We start from the raw sequence: 23,691 nt of genomic DNA on the forward strand, positions 1-23,691 counted from the left end.
CGTGGTCAGATGATGGGTTAGCATGGGGACAGTTTGGAGACATATTATGTGGAAAGATGGTGGGTTAGCTTGGAGACAGTTTGGACACATCTGGTTAGATGGTGGGTTAGCATGGGGACAGTTTGGAGACATATTAACTGGTTAGATGGTGGGTTAGCATGGGGACAGTTTGGAGACATATTACCTGGTCAGATGGTGGGTTAGCATGGGGACAGTTTGGAGACATATTATCTGGTCAGATGGCGGGTTAGCATGGGGACAGTTTGGAGACATGTTCTCTTGTCAGATGGTGCAGGTTAGCATGGGGACAGTTTGGAGACATATTATCTGGTCAGATTGTGGGTTAGCATGGGGACAGTTTGGAGACATATTATCTGGTCAGATGGTGGGTTAGCATGGGGACAGTTTGGAGACATATTACCTGGTCAGATTGTGGGTTAGAATGGGGACAGTTTGGAGACATATTATCTGGTCAGATGGTGGGTTAGCATGGGGACAGTTTGGAGACATATTATCTGGTCAGATGGTGGGTTAGCATGGGGACAGTTTGGAGACATATTATCTGGTCAGATTGTTGGTTGGCTTGGTGATAGTTTGGAGACATATTACGTGGTCAGATGGTGGGTTAGCATGGGGACAGTTTGGAAGCTCAACGTACAGTGGACTTTGTCTTTCAGAGCTTTGTGTTCCTGGCCGTTCACCCCCCAAGTCATGCTACACATATTCTGTACTTTCACCTGGGTGACTGAGTTTTCTTCCATAGAACTAACTACAGAAAAGGGAATCTAAAAAGCAGTGTTTATTTACTGACAGATCACTGTGTGCAAAGACCAGTTGTGAAACACAGTCCCAGGGTCCAAATGAAAGAGAGAATAGAGAGAGAGGCGGAGAAACAGAGGGAGAGAGAGAGAGAGAGACAGACAGAGAGGCGGAGAGACAGAGAGAGAGAGAGAGAGAGAAACAGACAGACAGACAGACAGACAGACAGACAGACAGACAGACAGACAGACAGACAGACAGACAGACAGACAGACAGACAGACAGACAGACAGACAGACAGACAGACAGACAGACGGACGGAGAGGCGGAGAGGCGGAGAGAGAGAGAGAGAGAGAGAGAGAGAGAGAGACAGAGAGATGTCAGCTAATGATTGACAGATTCCACAATAGTATAAAGGAGCTCTGCATTTCTCCATTCCTCGGCTCAATCGCTAGATTCCGTCCTCCATCCATCCCTCCTTCTCTCCATCCATCCCTCCGTCCGTGCGCCTGTCCTTTCATCATGCAGTGGTTGTCTGTCTGCAGCCTGTTGGTGCTGCTGAGTGTTTTATCCCGGTCTCAGGCTCAGAACCAGATCTGTACCATCTTCACTGAGGCCAAGGAAGATGGATTCAAATCTTTGTGAGTAGTGCAGCCTAAAATTGCAGTAGTAGCTATGCCTTATATTTCAGTAGTAGGATGCCTCATATTGCAGAAGCAGATATGTCTTATACTACAGTAGTCGGAGATATGCCTTATACTGCAGTAGTAGATATGCCTTATACTGCAGTAGTAGATATGCCTTATATTTCAGTAGTAGATATGCCTCATAATGCAGTAGTAGATATGCCTCATAATGCAGTAGTAGTAGATATGCCTCATAATGCAGTAGTAGTAGTATGCCTCATATTGCAGTAGTAGATATGCCTTATACTGCAGTAGTAGCCATGCCTTATATTTCAGTAGTATATATGCCTCACATTGCAATAGTATATACGCCTCATATTGCAGTAGTAGTAGATATGCCTCATATTGCAGTAGTAGTATGCCTCATATTGCAGTAGTAGTAGATATGCCTCATAATGCAGTAGTTGTAGATATGCCTCATATTGCGGTAGTAGTATGCCTCATATTGCAGTAGTAGTAGATATGCCTCATAATGCAGTAGTAGTAGTATGCCTCATATTGCAGTAGTAGATATGCCTCATATTGCAATAGTAGATATGCCTCATATTGCATTAGTAGATATGCCTCATACTGCAGTAGTAGATATGAGGCATATTGCAGTAGTACAGTATATACAGTTGAAGTCGGAAGTTTACATACACTTAGGTTGGAGTCATTAAAACTCGTTTTTCAACCAATCCAACCCCTTTCAACCACTTGGGACATCTACTTTGTGCAAGTCATTTTTCAAACAATTGTTTACAGACAGATTATTTCACTTATAATTCACTGTATCACAATTCCAGTGGGTCAGAAGTTTACATACACTAAGTTGACTGTCCCTTTGAACAGCTTGGGAAATTACAGAAAATGATGTCATGGCTTTAGAAGCTTCTGATAGGCTAATTTGTCACATGAGTTGACGCTGGAGAGACGAAGCAGGTACGGGGAGTAACATTTAATCAATAACGGACATAGAACGAGACAGGAACAGCGTCAGCATACAGAAAACAAAGACAAAAACAATCAATGCAGCAGTGGGGAACAGAGCTGGGGAACTGACAATTATAGGGGAAGAAATGAACAGGTGATAAGTGAGTCCAGGTGAGTCCAATAATGCTGATGCGCGTGACGAGGGAAGGCAGGTGTGCGTGATGGATGGCAGGAGTGCGTGATGCAAGGCAATCTGGCGCCTTCAAGCGCCAGGGGGAGGGAAGAGCGGGAGCAGACGTGACATAATTGACAACATTTGAGTCAATTGGAGGTGTACCTGTGGATGTATTTAAAGGCCTACCTTCAAACTCAGTGCCTCTTTGCTTGACATCATGGGAAAATCAAAAGAAATCGGAAGTTTACATACACCTTTGCCAAGTACATTTAAACTCAGTTTTTCACAATTCCTGACATTTAATCCTAGTAAAAAATCCCCTGTTTTAGGTAAATTAGGATCACCACTTTATTTTAAGAATGTGAGATGTCAGAATAACAGTAGAGAGAATGATTTATTTAAGCTTTTATTTCTTTCATCACATTCCCAGTGGGTCAGAAGTTTACATACACTCAATTAGTATTTGGTAGCATTGCCTATAAATTGTTTAACCTCTTGGGGCTAGGTGGGACGCTAGCGTGCCACCCGTGGTGCACTCCATCAACAGCAGGTGCATTTCAAGAGCGGCAAATTTGAATCCAAATAAATGTCAAAATTCAAATTTTTCAAATATACAACTATTTTACACCATTTGAAAGATAAACATCTCCTTAATCTAACCACGTTTTACGATTTCAAAAAGGTTTTACGGCGAAAGCATAAATTTAGAGTATGTTAGGACAGTACATTTACAAGAGTTGTGTGTAATGTTTTGTCAAGTCAAAGACAGGGTCACCAAAACCATAAAACCAGCTAAAATGATGCACTAACCTTTTACAATCTCCATCAGATGACACTCCTAGGACATTATGTTAGACAATGCATGCATTTTTAGTTCTATCAAGTTCATATTTATATCCAAAAACAGCGTTTTACTATGGCATTGATGTTGAGGAAATCGTTTCCCTCCAATAACCGGCAGTCAAGTCAGCGTCACAAATTAAATAATTAAAATTAGAAAACATTGGTAAAATATTATATTGTCATTTAAAGAATTATAGATTTACATCTCTTGAACGCAATCAACTTGCCAGATTTAAAAATAACCTTACTGGGAAATCACACTTTGCAATAATCTGAGCACTGCGCCCAGAAAAATACGCGTTGCGAGCAGGCTAGACGTCATGTTGGGGAGATCTAAAATCGAAAATACTATGTAAATAATCCATTACCTTTGATTCTCTTCATCAGATGTCACTTCCAGGTATCACAGGTCCATAACGAATGTAGTTTTGTTCAAAAAAGCTCATCATTTATGTCCAAAAATCTCCGTCTCGTTAGCACATGATGTAAGCCAGCCGGACTTCTCGTCATGAACGAGGGGAAAAAATATATTTCCGTTCGTTCAAACATGTCAAACGTTGTATAGCATAAATCATTAGGGCCTTTTTAACCAGAACATGAATAATATTCAAGGTGGACGAATGCATACTCTTTTATAACGTATTGGAACGAGGGTACCCAACATGAACTCGCGCCAGGTGTCTAATGGGACATCATCGTTCCATGGCTCTTGTTCGGTCAGATCTCCCTCCAGAAGACTCAAAACACTTTGTAAAGGCTGGTGACATCTAGTGGAAGCAATAGGAAGTGCCAAAATATTCCTAAACCCCTGTGTTTTTCAATGGGATAGGTTTAAAGTCAATACAACACATCAGGTATCCACTTCCTGTCAGAAAATGTCTCAGGGTTTTGCCTGCCAAATGAGTTCTGTTATACTCACAGACACCATTCAAACAGTTTTGGAAACTTTAGAGTGTTTTCTATCCATATATAATAAGTATATGCATATTCTAGTTACTGGGTAGGATTAGTAACCAGATTAAATCGGGTACATTTTTTTTATCCAGACGTGCAAATGCTGCCCCCTAGACCCAACAGGTTAACTTGGGTCAAACGTTTTGGGTAGCCTTCCACAAGCTTCCCACAATAAGTTGGGTGAATTTTGGCTCATTCCTCCTGACAGAGCTGGTGTAACTGAGTCAGGTTTGTAGGCCTCCTTGCTCGCACACACTTTTTCAGTTCTGCCCACACATTTTCTATAGGATTGAGGTCAGGGCTTTGTGATGGCCACTCCAATATCTTGACTTTGTTGTCCTTAAGCTATTTTGCCACAACTTTGGAAGTATGCTTGGGGTCATTGTCCATTTGGAAGACCCATTTGCGACCAAGCCTTAACTTCCTGACTGATGTCTTGAGATGTTGTTTCAATATATCCACATAATTTTCCCTCCTCATGATGCCATCTATTTTGTGAGGTGCACCAGTCCCTCCTGCAGCAAAGCACCCGCACAACATGATGCTGCCACCCCCGTGCTTCACGGTTGGGATGGTGTTCTTCAGCTTGCAATCCCCCCCTTTTTCATCCAAACATAACGATGGTCATTATGGCCAAACAGTTATATTTTTGTTTCATCAGACCAGATGACATTTCTCCACAAAGTACAATCTTTGTCCCCATGTGCAGTTGCAAACCGTAGTCTGGCTTTTTTATTGCGGTTTTGGAGCAGTGGCTTCTTCCTTGCTGAGCGGCCTTTCAGGTTATTTCGATATAGGACTCGTTTTACTGTGGATATAGATACTTTTGTACCTGTTTCCTCCAGCATCTTCACAAGGTCCTTTGCTGTTGTTCTGGGATTGATTTGCACTTTTCGCACCAAAGTACGTTAATCTCTAGGAGACAGAACGCGTCTCCTTCCTGAGCGGTATGATGGCTGCGTGGTCCCATAGTGTTTATACTTGCGTACTATTGTTTGTAGAGATGAACGTGGTACCTTCAGGCATTTGGAAATTGCTCCCAAGGATGAACCAGACTTGTGGAGGTCTACAATTATTTTCTGAGGTCTTGGCTAATTTCTTTTGATTTTCCCATGATGTCAAGCAAAGAGGCACTGAGTTTGAAGGTAGGCCTTGAAATACATCCACAGGTACACCTCCAATTGACTCAAATGTTGTCAATTATGTCACGTCTGCTCCCGCTCTTCCCTCCCCCTGGCGCTTGAAGGCGCCAGATTGCCTTGCATCACGCACTCCTGCCATCCAAAAATTATGTCAATTAGCCTATCAGAAGCTTCTAAAGCTATGACATAATTTTATGGAATTTTTCAAGCTGTTTAAAGGTAGAGTCAACTTAGTGTTGACAAGGGCACTGCGTTCATCCACCTCTGGCCTGCTGTACCCCCTACCTCTGTGGAAGCACAGTTCCCGCTCAGCCCAGTCAAAACTGTTCGCTGCTCTGGCCCCCCAATGGTGGAACAAGCTCCCTCACGACGCCAGGACAGCGGAGTCAATCACCACCTTCCGTAGACACCTGAAACCCCACCTCTTTACGGAATACCTGGGATAGGATAAAGTAATCCTTCTAACCCCCCCCCAAAAAAAGATATAGATGTACTATTGTAAAGTGGTTGTTCCACTGGATATCATAAGGTGAATGAACCAATTTGTAAGTCGCTCTGGATAAGAGCGTCTGCTAAATGACGTAAATGTAAATGTATGTAAACTTCTGACCCACTGGAATTTTGATATGGTGAATTATGAGTGAAATAATCTGTCTGTAAACAATTGTTGGAAAAATGACTTGTGTCATGCACAAAGTAGATCGTTTGTTAACAAGAAATAGTTTGTTAACTATAGTTTGTTAACTATAGTTTCTTGTTAACAAAACTATAGTTTGTTAACAGGACATTTGTGGAGTGGTTGAAAAATGAGATTTAATGACTCCAACCTAAGTGTATGTAAACATCCGACTTCAACTGTATATATACAACCCTTCAGAAAGTATTCATACCCATTGACTTAGTCCACATTTTGTTGTGTTACATTCTGAATTCAACATGTATTAAATTGATCTACACACAAGAGGGACAGATCCATTATTATGATGGTTAGGTCTTTATATTGCCGCCCTGTTTCAGTAGGAGAGCAATCAGTCCCTCTTTATGTGTCCAACAGTTTGACATTTATTTATAAGTAATTAAAACATGATAGTAATGGATCTTTCAGTAGTTCATAAACATTTTGGAATACCATCGAGACCAGGGATTTTCCCCATTTGAAATGAATCAATATAAATGGCAAACTGTCAGACATACAAAAAGAAGGGACTGATCTCTCTGCTACTGAAGCAGGAGCCAGGGGGGCAATATAAAGAACCAGTCTCTTGAAAAAAATTTGAAGCCCCTCACACTTCAATGTTGTGATTCAAAAATATTGGCAAAATGTATTTCTCATAGAATAAAAAGGTCCTACCGGACATTATTCATCACGATCAGACAGGATTCTTAAAAGGAAGATATATTGGAGACAACATTAGACAACTACTAGAAATAATGGAAAACTATCAGAATGCAGGGAAACTAAGTATAATCTTTATGGCAGATCTTAAGAAAACATTTCATACAGTACGTCTAGAATCTGTTTATAAGTGCCTGGATTTTTTCAACTTTATAGAATATCTCATAAAGTGGGTAGAAGTCATGTACAATAATATGTCAAAAATTAAATAAGGGTTACTTCTCTGAGAATTTTGAATTGTCAAGAGGTGGAAAACAAGGTTTTCCTCTGTCACCTTACCTATTTATTAAGGCCATTGAATTGCTTTAAAAAAGAGATTAGAGACAAAATGATCAATGTACCCTGATGATTCTCTTTGAGTCCTCAATCTTCAACCTTGAAGGGCCACATTGAAGACTTTGATAATTTAACCAGTTTCTCTAGACTTAAACCCAACTATGATAAGAGATAATATGATAATACTATATTAAGGATTGGGTCTCTAAAAGATGCAAACATTAAATCCCGATTAAATGGGTGCATGGTGAAGTCGATGTGCTTGGTGTACATATCCTGCAAAAGTTGAATAATCTTTGCAACTATTCACTTTGATCAAAAACAGCAAAATATATAGAATCTTAAAACCGTGGAGAGGGAAAACACCCATCCATTTACGGGAAGATTACCCTGATAAATTCTCTAGCCATATCGCAGTTTACATATTTATTAATTAATTTACTGACTCCAAAGGGAATCATTTTTCAAATCATGTGAGGAGATATTATTTCCCTTTATTTGGAATGGCAAACCAGATAAAATTAAATGAGCATATTTACATAACGAACATGAGTTTGGAGGGTTAAAACTATTAAATACTAAGGCCTCTCTCTTAAAGCCTCCATTGTACCCCAAAAAATTCTAAATCCAAATTGGTTTTCTAGCAAGCTACTGAGAGAGGACCATCCTATGTTTAAAAGCGGGCTCTTTGCCTTTTTGCTGTTTAAAACCTTAGCTGTAAGTAGCAGTAGAAGTATTGTTGTCCGGGACGGGACGGTAGGGTAGGGAGAAAAAGTATGACAAAACATTTTTTTATTTAACTCGGCAAGTCAGTAAGAACAAATAATTATTTACAATGACAGCCTAGGAACAGTGGGTTAACTGCCTTGTTCAGGGGCAGAACGACAGATTTTCCCTTGTCAGCTCGGGGATTCGATCCAGCAACCTTTCGGTTACTGGCCCAACGCTCTAACCACAAATAACAATGAGTTCAGTCAGTAAACTGCACTGTGTGTTCATGTTTTGGTATAATGCATCATCTGACTGTGTGTGTGTGTGTGTGTGTGTGTGTGTGTGTGTGTGTGTGTGTGTGTGTGTGTGTGTGTGTGTGTGTGTGTGTGTGTGTGTGTGTGTGTGTGTGTGTGTGTGTGTGTGTGTGTGTGTGTGTGTAGGATCCTTGTAGGGCTGGCTCAGAATCTTCCCGATAGTACGTTGGGTGACTTGGTGCCTCTCATCGCAGAGGCCTTAGCCATGGGCGTCAAATGCTGCTCAGACACTCCTCCAGAGGACTGCGAAAGAGATGTGGTGAGAGACACCTATCATTTCATCATCCTTATCATACCCCATCATCCTTATCATACCTCATTAACCTTAGCACACCTCATCAACCTTAGCACACCCTATAATCCTTATCATACCCCATCGCCCTTATCATACCCCATCATCCTTATCATACTGCATCAACCTTAGCACACCTCATCAACCTTAGCACACCTCATCAACCTTAGCACATCCCATCATCCTTATCACACCTCATCATCCTTATCATACCCCATCATCCTTATCGCATCTCATCCTTATCACACCTCATCATCCTTATCACACCTCATCATCCTTATCATACCCCATCATCCTTATCATACCCCATCATCCTTATCACACCTCATCATCCTTATCACACCTCATCATCCTTATCATACCCCATCATCCTTATCATACCCCATCATCCTTATCACACCTCATCATCCTTATCATATGCCATCATCCTTATCATACCTCATCATCCTTATCACACCTCATCAACCGTATCACACCTCATTATCCTTATCACACCTCATCAACCATATCACACCTCATCATCCTTATCACACCCCATCATCCTTATCACACCTCATCATCCTTATCATACCCCATCATCCTTATCACTCCCCATCATCCTTATCACACCTCATCATCCTTATCACACCCCATCATCCTTATCACACCTCATCATCCTTATCACACATCATCATCCTTATCACACCCCATCATCCTTATCACACCTCATCACCCTTATCATACCTCATCATCCTTATCACTCCCCATCATCCTTATCACACCCCATCATCCTTATCACACTCCATCATCCTTATCACACCCCATCATCCTTATCACACCTCATCATCCTTATCATATGCCATCATCCTTATCACACGTCATCATCCTCATCACACCTAACCATCCTTATTACACCTCATCCCCCTTATCACACCTCATCACTCTTATCATACCTCATCAACCTTATCACACCCCATCATCCTTATCACACCCCATCATCCTTAACACACCCCTTCATCCTTATCACACCTCATCATCCTTATCATATGCCATCATCCTTATCACACCTCATCATCCTTATCACACCTAATCATCCTTATCACACCTCATCACCCTTATCACACCTCATTACCCTTATCATACCCCATCATCCTTATCACACCCCATCATCCTTATCACACCCATCATCCTTATCACACCTCATCACCCTTATTATATGCCATCATCCTTATCACACCTCATCATCTTTATCATACCTCATCATCCTTATCATACCCCATCGTCCTTATCACACCCCATCATCCTTATCACACCCATCATCCTTATCACACCTCATCACCCTTATCATATGCCATCATCCTTATCACACCTCATCATCTTTATCATACCTCATCATCCTTATCATACCCCATCATCCTTATCACACCCCATCATCCTTATCACACCCAATCATCCTTATCACACCCCATCATCCTTATCATACCTCATCATCCTTATCATAACCCATCTTCCTTATCACATCTCATCCTTATCACACCTCATCATCCTTATCACACCTCATCATCCTTATCATACCCCATCATCCTTATCATACCCCATCATCCTTATCACACCTCATCACCCTTATCATATGCCATCATCCTTATCACACCTCATCATCTTTATCATACCTCATCATCCTTATCATACCCCATCATCCTTATCACACCCCATCATCCTTATCACACCCATCATCCTTATCACACCTCATCACCCTTATCATATGCCATCATCCTTATCACACCTTATCATCTTTATCATACCTCATCTTCCTTATCATACCCCATCATCCTTATCACACCCCATCATCCTTATCACACCCAATCATCCTTATCACATCCCATCATCCTTATCATACCTCATCATCCTTATCATAACCCATCTTCCTTATCACATCTCATCCTTATCACCCCTCATCATCCTTATCACACCTCATCATCCTTATCATACCCCATCATCCTTATCATACCCCATCATCCTTATCACACCTCATCACCCTTATCATATGCCATCATCCTTATCACACCTTATCATCTTTATCATACCTCATCTTCCTTATCATACCCCATCATCCTTATCACACCCCATCATCCTTATCACACCCAATCATCCTTATCACATCCCATCATCCTTATCATACCTCATCATCCTTATCATAACCCATCTTCCTTATCACATCTCATCCTTATCACACCTCATCACCCTTATCATATGCCATCATCCTTATCACACCTCATCATCTTTATCATACCTCATCATCCTTATCATACCCCATCATCCTTATCACACCCCATCATCCTTATCACACCCATCATCCTTATCACACCTCATCACCCTTATCATATGCCATAATCCTTATCACACCTCATCATCTTTATCATACCTCATCATCCTTATCATACCCCATCATCCTTATCACACCCCATCATCCTTATCACACCCAATCATCCTTATCACACCCCATCATCCTTATCATACCTCATCATCCTTATCATACCCCATCTTCCTTATCACATTTCATCCTTATCACACCTCATCATCCTTATCACACCTCATCATCCTTATCATACCCCATCATCCGTATCATACCCCATCATCCTTATCACACCTCATCATCCTTATCATATGCCATCATCCTTATCATACCTCATCATCCTTATCCCACCTCATCAACCGTATCACACCTCATCATCCACACAACTTTACATTTAACATTTGGCCAGCCTGGCCAGGGGTAGGTAGGGGCCAGAGAGGGGCCAGAGATAGGGGCCAGGGATAGGGGCCAGATGTAGGGCACAAAGGTAGAGCCCAAAGAAAGGGGCCAGAGGTAGGGGTAGGTATGGAATTGGGCATTAGTGACTAATGTTTCCAGTCAGTGTTTGTTTCAGTTGAAACTGTTCTGATATAATAGCACTCTTTGCTGGCTAAACGGTGTACTCCTATTTGTGTGTGTGTTGTGTGTGTGCAGGCGGACCTGTTCCAGAGCGCGGTGTGTTCCTCTGAGACCCTGGTGGAGAAGAACGATCTGAAGATGTGCTGTGAGAAGACTGCCGCTGAGAGGACACACTGCTTCGTGGACCACAAGGCCAAGGTAGAATGGACCACCCCTCCCTCTGAGCCAGGTTCCTTTCTAGGTTTCTTCCTTCTGCTTCTGCTTGCTCTTTGGGGTGTAGACCGGGTTACTGGAAAACAATATAACAACTGATGAAGTAAAAAAGGCTTTATGGATACATTTGACTGATGATTGATTGAGTGGTTGATTGATTGATTGTAGATTCCTCGGGACCTGTCCCTCAAAGCTGAGCTGCCCGCTGCAGACCAGTGTGAAGACTTCAAGAAGGACCACAAGGCTTTTGTTGGGAGGTAAGTGTCCACACTCGACTAGAGACCACACCATTAACTAGAGACCACACCATCAACTAGAGACAACACCATCGACTAGAGACCACACCATTAACTAGAGACCACACCATCAACTAGAGACTACACCATCGACTAGAGACCACACCATCGACTAGAGACCACACCATCGACTAGAGACCACACCATCAACTAGAGACCACACCATCGACTAGAGACCACACCATCAACTAGAGACCACAACATCAACTAGAGACTACACCATCGACTAGAGACCACACCATCGACTAGAGACCACACCGTCGACTTGAGACCGCACCATCGACTAGAGACCACACCGTCGACTAAAGACAACACCATCGACTAGACACCACACCATGGACTTGAGACCACACCATCAATTAGAGACTACACAATCAACCTGAGACCACACCATTGACTTGAGACCATCGACTTGAGACCATTGACTTGAGACCCCACCATCGACTAGTTACCACACCATCGACTAGAGACCACACAATCGACTAGAGACCACACCATCGACTAGAGACCACACCGTCGACTAGAGACCACACCATTGACTAGAGACCACACCATCGACTAAAAACCACACCATCGACTAGAGACCACACCATCGACTAGTGACCACACCATCGACTAAAAACCACACCATCGACTAAAAACCACACCATCGACTAGAGACCACACCATCGACTAGAGACCACACCATCGACTAGAGACCACACCATCGACTTGAGACTACACCATCGACTAGAGACCACACCATGGACTTGAGACCACACCATCGATTAGAGACTACACAATCAACCTGAGACCACACCATCGACTTGAGACCATCGACTTGAGACCATTGACTTGAGTTCACACCATCGACTAGTTACCACACCATTGACCTGAGACCACACCATTGACCTGAGACCACACCATCGATCTGAGACCATCGACTAAAAACCACACCATCGACTAGAGACTACACCATCAACTAGAGACCACACCATCAACTTGAGACCACACAATTGACTAGAGACCACACCATCGACTAAAAACCACACCATCGACTAAAAACCACACCATCGACTAGAGACCACACCATCAACTAGAGACCACACCATCAACTTGAGACCACACAATTGACTAGAGACCACACCATCGACTAGAGACCACACTGTCGACTAGAGACCACACCGTCGACTAGAGACCACACCATCAACTAGAGCCTACACGCACCATCAACTAGAGACCACACCATCGACTAGAGACCACACCGTCGACTAGAGACCACACCATCAACTAGAGCCTACACGCACCATCAACTAGAGCCCACACCATCAACTAGAGACCACACCATCGACGTGAGACCATCGACTTGAGACCATTGACTAGAGACCCCACCATCAACTAGAGACCACACCATCGACTTGAGACCACACCATCGACTTGAGACCCCACCATCAACTAGAGCCCACACCATCAACTAGAGACTACACCAGACTTGAAACCACACCATCGGCTAGAGTATACACCATCAACTAGAGACCACACCATGGACTTGAGACCACACCATCGATTAGAGCCTACACCATCAACCTGAGACGACACCATCGACGTGAGACCACACCATCGACTTGAGACCACACCATCGACTTGAGACCCAACCATCAACTAGAGACCACACCATCGACTTGAGACCACACCATCGACTTGAGACCCCACCATCAACTAGAGACCACACCATCGACTTGAGACCACACCATCGACTAGAGACCACAACGTCGACTAGAGACCACACCATCGACTAGAGACCACACCATCGACTAAAACCACACCATCGACTAAAACCACACCATCAACTAGAGACTACACCATCGACTAGAGACCACACCATGGACTTGAGAACCACACCATCGACTAGACACCACACCATGGACTTGAGACTACACCATCGACTAGAGACTACACCATGGACTTGAGACCACACCGTCGACTAGTGACCCCACCATCGACTAGTGACCACACCATCAACCTGAGACCACACCATCGACTAGAGACAACACCATCGACTAGAGACCACACCATCGACTAGTTACCACACCATCGACTAGAGACAACACCATCGACTAGAGACCACACCATAGACTAAAACCACACCATTGACTAAAACACACCATCGACTAGTTACCACACCGTCGAATAGAGACCACACCGTCGACTAGAGACCACACCATCAACTAAAACCACACCATCGACTAAAAACACACCATCGACTAGAGACTACACCATCAACTAGAGACCACAACGTCGACTAGAGACCACAACGTCGACTAGAGACCACACCATCGACTAAAACCACACCATCGACTAAAACCACACCATCAACTAGAGACTACACCATCGACTAGAGACCACACCATGGACTTGAGAACCACACCATCGACTAGACACCACACCATGGACTTGAGACTACACCATCGACTAGAGACTACACCATGGACTTGAAACCACACCATCGATTAGAGACTACACAATCAACCTGAGACCACACCATCAACCTGACACCACACCATCGACGTGAGACCATCGACTAGAGACCATTGACTAGAGACCCCACCATCGACTTGAGACCACACCATCGACTAGAGACCACACCATCGACTAGAGACCACAACCATCGACTAGAGACCACACCATCAACTAGAGACCATCGACCTGAGACCACCGACTTGAGACCACACCATCGACTAGAGACCACACCATCGACTAGAGACCACACCATCGACTAGAGACCACACCGTCGACTAGAGACCACACCATCGACTAGAGACCACACCATTGACTTGAGACCATCGACTTGAGACCATTGACTAGAGACCCCACCATCAGCTAGAGACCACACAATTGACTAGAGACCCCCCCCCTTAAACTAGAGACCACACCATCGACTAGAGACCACACCGTCGACTAGAGACCACACCATCGACTAGAGACCACACCGTCGACTAGAGACCACACCGTCAACTACAGACCACACCATCGACTAGAGACCATACCATCAACTAGAGACCATCGACCTGAGACCACCGACTTGAGACCATACCATCGACTAGAGACCACACCATCGACTAGAGACCACACCATCGACTAGAGACCACACCGTCGACTAGAGACCACACCATCGACTAGAGACCACACCATCGACTAGAGACCACACCGTCGACTAGAGACCACACCGTCGACTAGAGACCACACCATCGACTAGAGACCACACCGACGACTAGAGACCACACCGTCAACTACAGACCACACCGTCGACTAGAGACCACACCATTGATTAGAGACCACACCATCAACTTGAGACTACACCATCGACTTGAGACTACACCATCTACTAGAGACCACACCATGGACTTGAGACCACACCATCGATTAGAGACTACACAATCAACCTAAGACCACACCATCGACTTGAGACCATCAACTTGATACCATTAACTTGAGTCCACACCATCGACTAGTTACCACACCATTGACCTGAGACCACACCATAGATTAGACCACACCGTCGACCTGAGACCATCGACTAAAAACCACACCATCGACTAGAGACCACACCATCAACTAGAGACCACACCATCGACTTGAGACCACACAATTGACTAGAGACCACACCATTGACTAAAAACCACACCATCGACTAAAAACCAGACCATCGACTAGAGACCACACCATCGACTAGAGACCACACCATCAACTTGAACCTACACCATCGACTTGAGACCACACCATCGACTAGAGACCACACCGTCGACTAGAGACCACACCGTCGACTAGAGACCACACCATCAACTAGAGACTACACCCACCATGAACTAGAGACCACACCATCGACTAGAGATCACACCATGGACTTGAGCCCACACCATCAACTAGAGACTACACCAGACTTGAAACCACACCATCGGCTAGAGACTACACCATCAACAAGAGACCACACCATGGACTTGAGACCACACCATCGATTAGAGCCTACACCATCAACCTGAGACGACACCATCGACGTGAGACCATCGACTTGAGACCATTGACTAGAGACCCCACCATCAACTAGAGACCACACCATCGACTTGAGACCACACCATCGACTTGAGACCCCACCATCAACTAGAGACCACACCATCGACTTGAGACCACACCATCGACTAGTGACCACACCATCAACTAGAGAGCACACCATCAACCTGAGACCACACCATCAACTAGAGACCACACCATCGACTTGAGACCACACCATCGACTAGTGACCACACCATCAACCTGAGACCACACCATCGACTAGAGACAACACCATCGACTAGAGACCACACCATCGACTAGTTACCACACCATCGACTAGAGACAACACCATCGACTAGAGACCACACCATAGACTAAAACCACACCATCGACTAAAACACACCATCGACTAGTTACCACACCATCGACTAAAACCACACCATCGACTAAAACCACACAATTGACTAGAGACCACACCATTAACTAGAGACCACACTATCAACTAGAGACTACACCATCGACTAGAGACCACACAATTGACTAGAGACCACACCATTAACTAGAGACCACACCATTGACATGAGACCATCGACTTGAGACCATTGACTAGAGACCCCACCATCAACTAGAGACCACACAATTGACTAGAGACCACACCATCGACTTGAGACTACACCATCGACTAGAGACCACACCATTGACTAGAGACCACACCATCGACTAGAGACTACACCATTGACTAGAGACCATCGACTTGAGACCACACCAGCTAAAATACTGTGTTAGGCCACTGAGCTATATGGAGTGTTTTTCGGGAATTTACTGAGTGTGTGTGTGCGCGTGTGTTTCAGGTTCATCTTCAAGTTCTCCAAGAGTAACCCGATGCTACCCCCACATGTGGTCCTGGCTATCGCCAAAGGTTATGGAGAGGTTCTGACTACATGCTGTGGAGAGGCTGAGGCCCAGACCTGCTTCGACACCAAGGTCAGGAGGCGTCTCAGATCGCACCCTATTTTCTATACAGTACAGTACTTTTGATTAGAACCCTATGAGAGAATAGGGTGCCATTTTGGATGCAGTCTCTCTCTCAATTCAATTCAATCATATTTATTGGCATGGACAGATAAAGCACCTACAAAGCCAACGTAAACGTTCTCTCTCTCTCTTTTCCAGAAAGCTACTTTCCAACACGCCGTCGCGAAACGCGTGGCTGAACTCAAGTCCCTGTGCATCGTCCACAAGAAATATGGAGACCGCGTTGTCAAGGCCAAGTAGGAAACGTCAATCTAAAACTCTATGGTTCTAATTGGCTGAGAGCCAGGAGAGCCCGCCCTTGGGCCAGTCCCATTGGTTGATGTGTGTGTCTGTTTGTTCTAACAGGAAGCTGGTTCAGTACAGTCAGAAGATGCCTCAGGCCTCTTTCCAGGAGATGGGAGGCATGGTAGACAAGATCGTAGCGACTGTTGCCCCCTGCTGCAGCGGAGACATGGTCACATGCATGAAGGAGAGGGTAAACTATGTCTTCTCTCTATTCCTCTCTTTTATTGGTGTATTTCTCTTTTAGTTCCTCCTCTCTTTTAACACTCTATCATTTCCGTTTTAAACTTTCACTCTCTGTCTCTCACCTCTCAACCTCTCACTCTCTCACTCCTCACTGTCTCACCTCTTAGCCTATTACCTCCCACCTCTCAGCCTCTTAGACTCTCAGCCTCTCACCTCTTAGCCTCTCACCTCTTAGCCTCTCTCTCCCACCTCTCAGCCTCTCACTCTCTCAGCCTCTCACTCTCTCACCTCTCACTTTCTCACCTCTCAGCCTCTCACTCTCTCACCTCTCACTCTCTCACCTCTCAGCCTCTCAGCCTCTCACTCTCACCTCTCATCTCTCACCTCTCAGCCTCTCACTCTCTCACCTCTCAGCCTCTCACCTCTTAGCCTCACACTCTCTCAGCCTCTCACCCCTCATCCTCTCACTCTCTCACCTCTCAACCTCTCACTCTCTCACCCTCTCACCCTCAGACTCATTCTGTTGGATGTATGTGTGTGTGTGTCTGCATATACATGTATTTGTGTCCCTGACTCTTCCTGCCTGTGTGTGTGTGTGTACCCCACAAACAGAAGACCCTGGTGGATGAGGTGTGTGCTGATGAGAGTGTGTTGTCTCGCGCGGCGGGTCTGTCTGCATGCTGTAAGGAGGATGCAGTACACAGAGGGTCCTGTGTTGAGGCCATGAAGCCAGACCCTAAGCCAGACGGTCTGTCTGAGCACTATGACGTTCACGCTGACATAGCAGCAGTCTGCCAGACCTTTACCAAGACCCCGGATGTAGCCATGGGGAAGTATGTATTTACGCACATACATACGTGCATGCAGACACACACACACACACACACACACACACACATCTGGAAAAGCTGCCTATACACACACAATTCTGACTTTGTATGGGGTGTTGCTATTGGCTAAACGACTGTGTACGGTCTGTCCTGATTGGCTGTCTGACTACTGACTCTCTGTATATGGTCTGTCCTGATTGGCAGGTTGGTCTATGAGATCTCAGTGCGTCACCCTGAGTCGTCTCAGCAGGTGATTCTGAGGTTCGCCAAGGAGGCTGAGCAGGCCTTGCTCCAGTGCTGCGACATGGAGGACCACGCAGAGTGTGTCAAAACCGCTGTATGTATTACCCATGTGTTATTTCCATAGTAACCCCAACCCAAGACCAATTCCCTTTGGGGACAACAAAGTTGATCATGTCTTATCTTCTCTTATCAGAAGACCTGGCTAGTTACACTATATATCAGTCTGTGATGATGAGTAACCTGGCTAGTTATACTATATATCAGTTTGTGATGATGTGTAACCTGGCTAGTTATACTATATATCAGTCTGTGATGATGAGTAACCTGGCTAGTTACAGTGTGATGATGAGTAACCTGGCTAGTTACACTATATATCAGTCTGTGATGATGAGTAACCTGGCTAGTTATTTCAGCTGTGATGATGAGTAACCTGGCTAGTTACACTATATATCAGTCTGTGATGATGAGTAACCTGGCTAGTTACAGTGTGATGATGAGTAACCTGGCTAGTTACACTATATATCAGTCTGTGATGATGAGTAACCTGGCTAGTTACAGTGTGATGATGAGTAACCTGGCTAGTTATACTATATATCAGTCTGTGATGATGAGTAACCTGGCTAGTTACAGTGTGATGATGAGTAACCTGGCTAGTTATACTATATATCAGTCTGTGATGATGAGTAACCTGGCTAGTTACAGTGCGATGATGAGTAACCTGGCTAGTTACACTATATATCAGTCTGTGATGATGAGTAACCTGGCTAGTTACACTATAAGTTACACTATATATCAGTCTGTGATGATGAGTAACCTGGCTAGTTACAGTGTGATGATGAGTAACCTGGCTAGTTATACTATATATCAGTCTGTGATGATGTGTAACCTGGCTAGTTATACTATATATCAGTCTGTGATGATGTGTAACCTGGCTAGTTATACTATATATCAGTCTGTGATGATGAGTAACCTGGCTAGTTATACTATATATCAGTCTGTGATGATGAGTAACCTGGCTAGTTACACTATATATCAGTCTGTGATGATGAGTAACCTGGCTAGTTATACTATATATCAGTCTGTGATGATGAGTAACCTGGCTAGTTACACTATATATCAGTCTGTGATGATGAGTAACCTGGCTAGTTACAGTGTGATGATGAGTAACCTGGCTAGTTACACTATATATCAGTCTGTGATGATGAGTAACCTGGCTAGGTACACTATATATCAGTCTGTGATGATGAGTAACCTGGCTAGTTACAGTGTGATGATGAGTAACCTGGCTAGTTACACTATATATCAGTCTGTGATGATGAACTACCTAGCTGGTTACAGTGTGATGATTGCCTTGACCTGAATACTTGCGTTAGCTCCCTGAGCTAATAGTTGATGGTTGTTGGCTTTAACTCAGCAGGCTAGCACTGAATCCATAGTATGTTTAGACCATAATAATGGCCTCTGCCCCGTCATGTGGCATCATGCCAACTGTATGAATGGTTCTGTCTCCAGCTGGCAGGCAGTGATATTGATAAGAAGATCACTGATGAGACGGACTACTACAAGAAGATGTGTGCTGCTGAGGCTGCCGTGAGCGATGACAGCTTTGAGAAGAGGTGAGGGGTCACGCTTTAACACAGAGATATTGAAGATCAAAGTAGATGAGATTCATGTTATATGGGATCTTAAATATCACCTAACAACTTACCGACAGATGTTTTTATGGGTGAATTGATCGTTACTTTATGGCTTATTAATAGTTTATGAATGGTTCATTTATATTTAATACATTACTATGTAATGACAATTAACTCCTCCTCTTCCTCCACCTCCTCCTCCTCCTCTTCCTCCTCCTCTTCCTCCTCCTCCTCTTCCTCCACCTCTTCCTCCACCTCCTCCTCCATCTCCTCCTTCTTCAGTATGATGGTGTACTACACCAGGATAATGCCCCAGGCCTCCTTCGACCAGCTCCACATGGTGTCAGAGACAGTGCATGATGTCCTCCATGCCTGCTGCAAGGACGAGCCAGGCCACTTCGTCCTGCCTTGCGCAGAGGAGAAGGTCTGACACACACACACACGCAAGCACACACACAAATGCACGCAAGCACACACACACACACACACGCATATAAGCACACACATACGCAAGCACACAAATACAGACAGAGGTCTGACACACACACCTCCTCCCTACCTTTCCCTCCACTACCCCCTCCCTCCACTACCCCCTCCCTCCACTATCCCCTCCCTCCACGTCTCCCTAGACATGTCACATCCTCTCATTTTAAATCACTCTGCTCTTCCCAGTGTTGACCCCTCCTCTTACTGTCTCTGTCACCACAGCTGACCAACACCATGTACTGTACTCTACTCTACTGTACTCTGCTCTACTGTACTGTACTCTGCTCTACTCTACCGTACTCTACTGTACTCTGCTCTACTCTACCGTACTCTACTGTACTCTGCTCTACTCTACCGTACTCTACTGTACTCTGCTCTACTGTACTGTAGTGTGCTCTACTCTACTCTACTTTACTCTGCTCTACTCTACTGTACTCTACTGTACTCTGCTCTACTCTACCGTACTCTACCGTACTCTACTGTACTCTGCTCTACTCTACCGTACTCTACTGTACTCTGCTCTACTCTACCGTACTCTACTGTACTCTGCTCTACTGTACTGTACTGTGCTCTACTCTACTCTACTCTACTTTACTCTGCTCTACTCTACTGTACTCTACTGTACTCTGCTCTACTCTACTGTACTCTACTCTACTGTACTGTACTCTAATGTACTCTACTGTACTGTACTCTACTGTACTCTACTGTACTGTACTCTGCTCTACTCTACTGTACTCTACCGTACTCTACTGTACTCTGCTCTACTGTACTGTACTCTAATGTACTCTACTGTACTGTACTCTACTGTACTCTGCTCTACTGTACTCTGCTCTACTGTACTGTACTCTAATGTACTCTACTCTACTGTACTGTACTCTACTGTACTGTACTCTGCTCTACTCTGCTCTACTCTACATGACCCATTGACATCTTCCTCCATGTGGCCTCTCCACAGCTGACCGACGCCATCGACGCCACATGTGACGACTATGACCCCTCCAGCATTAACCCCCACATCGCCCACTGCTGCAACCAGTCCTATTCCATGAGGAGACACTGCATCCTGGCCATCCAGCCTGACACAGAGTTCACGCCCCCAGAGCTGGATGCCAGCAGCTTCCACATGGGCCCCGAGCTCTGCACCAAGGACAGCAAGGATCTGCTGCTCTCTGGGAAGAAGTGAGTAAGATATATTACCAACGCACTGTGAATAAACACGTGGGCACAAATTAAACACACGTAGGCATGAAACTAACACACACACACATACACACACACGAGCACGAGCTCACACATACACACACTCCAACTCATTTTTTTATGTGTGTGTTTGTGTGTGTGTGTGTGTGTGTATATGTGTGTGTGTCTCCTCAGACTACTGTACGGTGTGGTCAGACATAAGACCACCATCACTGAGGATCATCTGAAGACCATCTCTACTAAATATCACACCATGAAGGAGAAGTGCTGTGCTGCTGAGGACCAAGCAGCATGCTTCACTGAGGAGGTAAACACTCACTGCTCCATACTGATCACATGTTCAAACCTTTTCATCTTTATTGTAGAAAAGATCACTCAAAACACCATATTACCTTAAGACTGTTTGTGTGACTGTTTCTGTTCAGATACCTTTTCCTCCTTCCAGTCATGTTTCATTAAGAGGTGGTACAGAACAGTAAAGAGAAAACATCATGTTTCATTAAGAGAGGTGGTACAGAACAGTAAAGAGAAAACATAATGTTTCATTAAGAGGTGGTACAGAACAGTAAAGAGAAAACATCATGTTTCATTAAGAGGTGGTACAGAACAGTAAAGAGAAAACATCATGTTTCATTAAGAGGTGGTACAGAACAGTAAAGAGAAAACATCATGTTTCATTAAGAGGTGGTACAGAACAGTAAAGAGAAAACATCATGTTTCATTAAGAGGTGGTACAGAACAGTAAAGAGAAAACATCATGTTTCATTAAGAGGTGGTACAGAACAGTAAAGAGAAAACATCATGTTTCATTAAGAGGTGGTACAGAACAGTAAAGAGAAAACATCATGTTTCATTAAGAGGTGGTACAGAACAGTAAAGAGAAAACATCATGTTTCATTAAGAGGTGGTACAGAACAGTAAAGAGAAAACATCATGTTTCATTAAGAGGTGGTACAGAACAGTAAAGAGAAAACATCATGTTTCATTAAGAGGTGGTACAGAACAGTAAAGAGAAAACATCATGTTTCATTAAGAGGTGGTACAGAACAGTAAAGAGAAAACATCATGTTTCATTAAGAGGTGGTACAGAACAGTAAAGAGAAAACATCATGTTTCATTAAGAGGTGGTACAGAACAGTAAAGAGAAAACATCATGTTTCATTAAGAGGTGGTACAGAACAGTAAAGGGAAAACATTCATTGATTCTAACAACTGATCACCTTGTTTTCTCCTACAGGCACCCAAGCTGGTTTCTGAGAGTGCAGAGCTGGTCAAGGTTTAGGATAGAATTTTGATGATTTTAATTTCAAAAGATGAACTGATGATTTAAAACAATAAAAATAAAATGAAGGTTCTGTCTGTATCGATCCATCTACCTCCCCAGCCTCCATTTACATCACGGTGACCTCATCCTCCTATCAGCAACGTCTTGTCATCCACTCATAAGTCTGTCTATCAGTGATCTGTGATTGACTCATAAGCCTTACAGTCTATCCTCATCAAACCTCTATCTGGGATGAATCACACCACTGGTTAATTTCTGATAGACATGAATGACTCCTGTCAATCAAATACATTAATAACTGAATAAAGTCATGTTTATCAACTGTATTACTGCCGTGGATATTTATTTATTATGTGGTAGGAGGATTCTCAAGACTTTAATACTTGTCCATGAGTTAGTTTCATTATGACAATCTCACCATTTTAACCCAGGAGTTTTCTTAGAACTGTTTATTCATTATTTATGTGTCCATGGCTCCCTGGATAGTTGATTACAGCCACTGTGTCTTGTCACCCCTTTATGGTTTATAGAAGACATGACATGAAGCAACTTCCTGGTATATGTACGGTGCATTAGAGTGGTGGAAATATATACACTA

At 44.0% G+C, this 23,691-nt stretch overlaps 1 protein-coding gene across 1 annotated transcript; it reads left to right on the forward strand.

Moving 5' to 3' along the window:
* Window positions 1–1,212: 1,212 nt before the first annotated feature.
* On the forward strand, window positions 1,213–23,417 carry alb2 (serum albumin 1). The gene is given in 14 exon segments (NM_001123665.1): window positions 1,213–1,400; window positions 8,295–8,427; window positions 11,447–11,569; window positions 11,753–11,841; window positions 16,761–16,893; window positions 17,083–17,180; window positions 17,290–17,419; window positions 18,025–18,245; window positions 18,447–18,579; window positions 19,998–20,101; window positions 20,405–20,546; window positions 21,564–21,787; window positions 21,983–22,115; window positions 23,046–23,417. Coding segments are annotated over 14 exon segments (1,827 nt in total). The 5' UTR covers window positions 1,213–1,281; the 3' UTR covers window positions 23,091–23,417.
* Window positions 23,418–23,691: the final 274 nt, after the last annotated feature.

The sequence above is a fragment of the Salmo salar genome, unplaced genomic scaffold (genome assembly GCF_905237065.1).
Source record: "Salmo salar unplaced genomic scaffold, Ssal_v3.1, whole genome shotgun sequence".
NCBI lineage: Eukaryota > Metazoa > Chordata > Actinopteri > Salmoniformes > Salmonidae > Salmo > Salmo salar.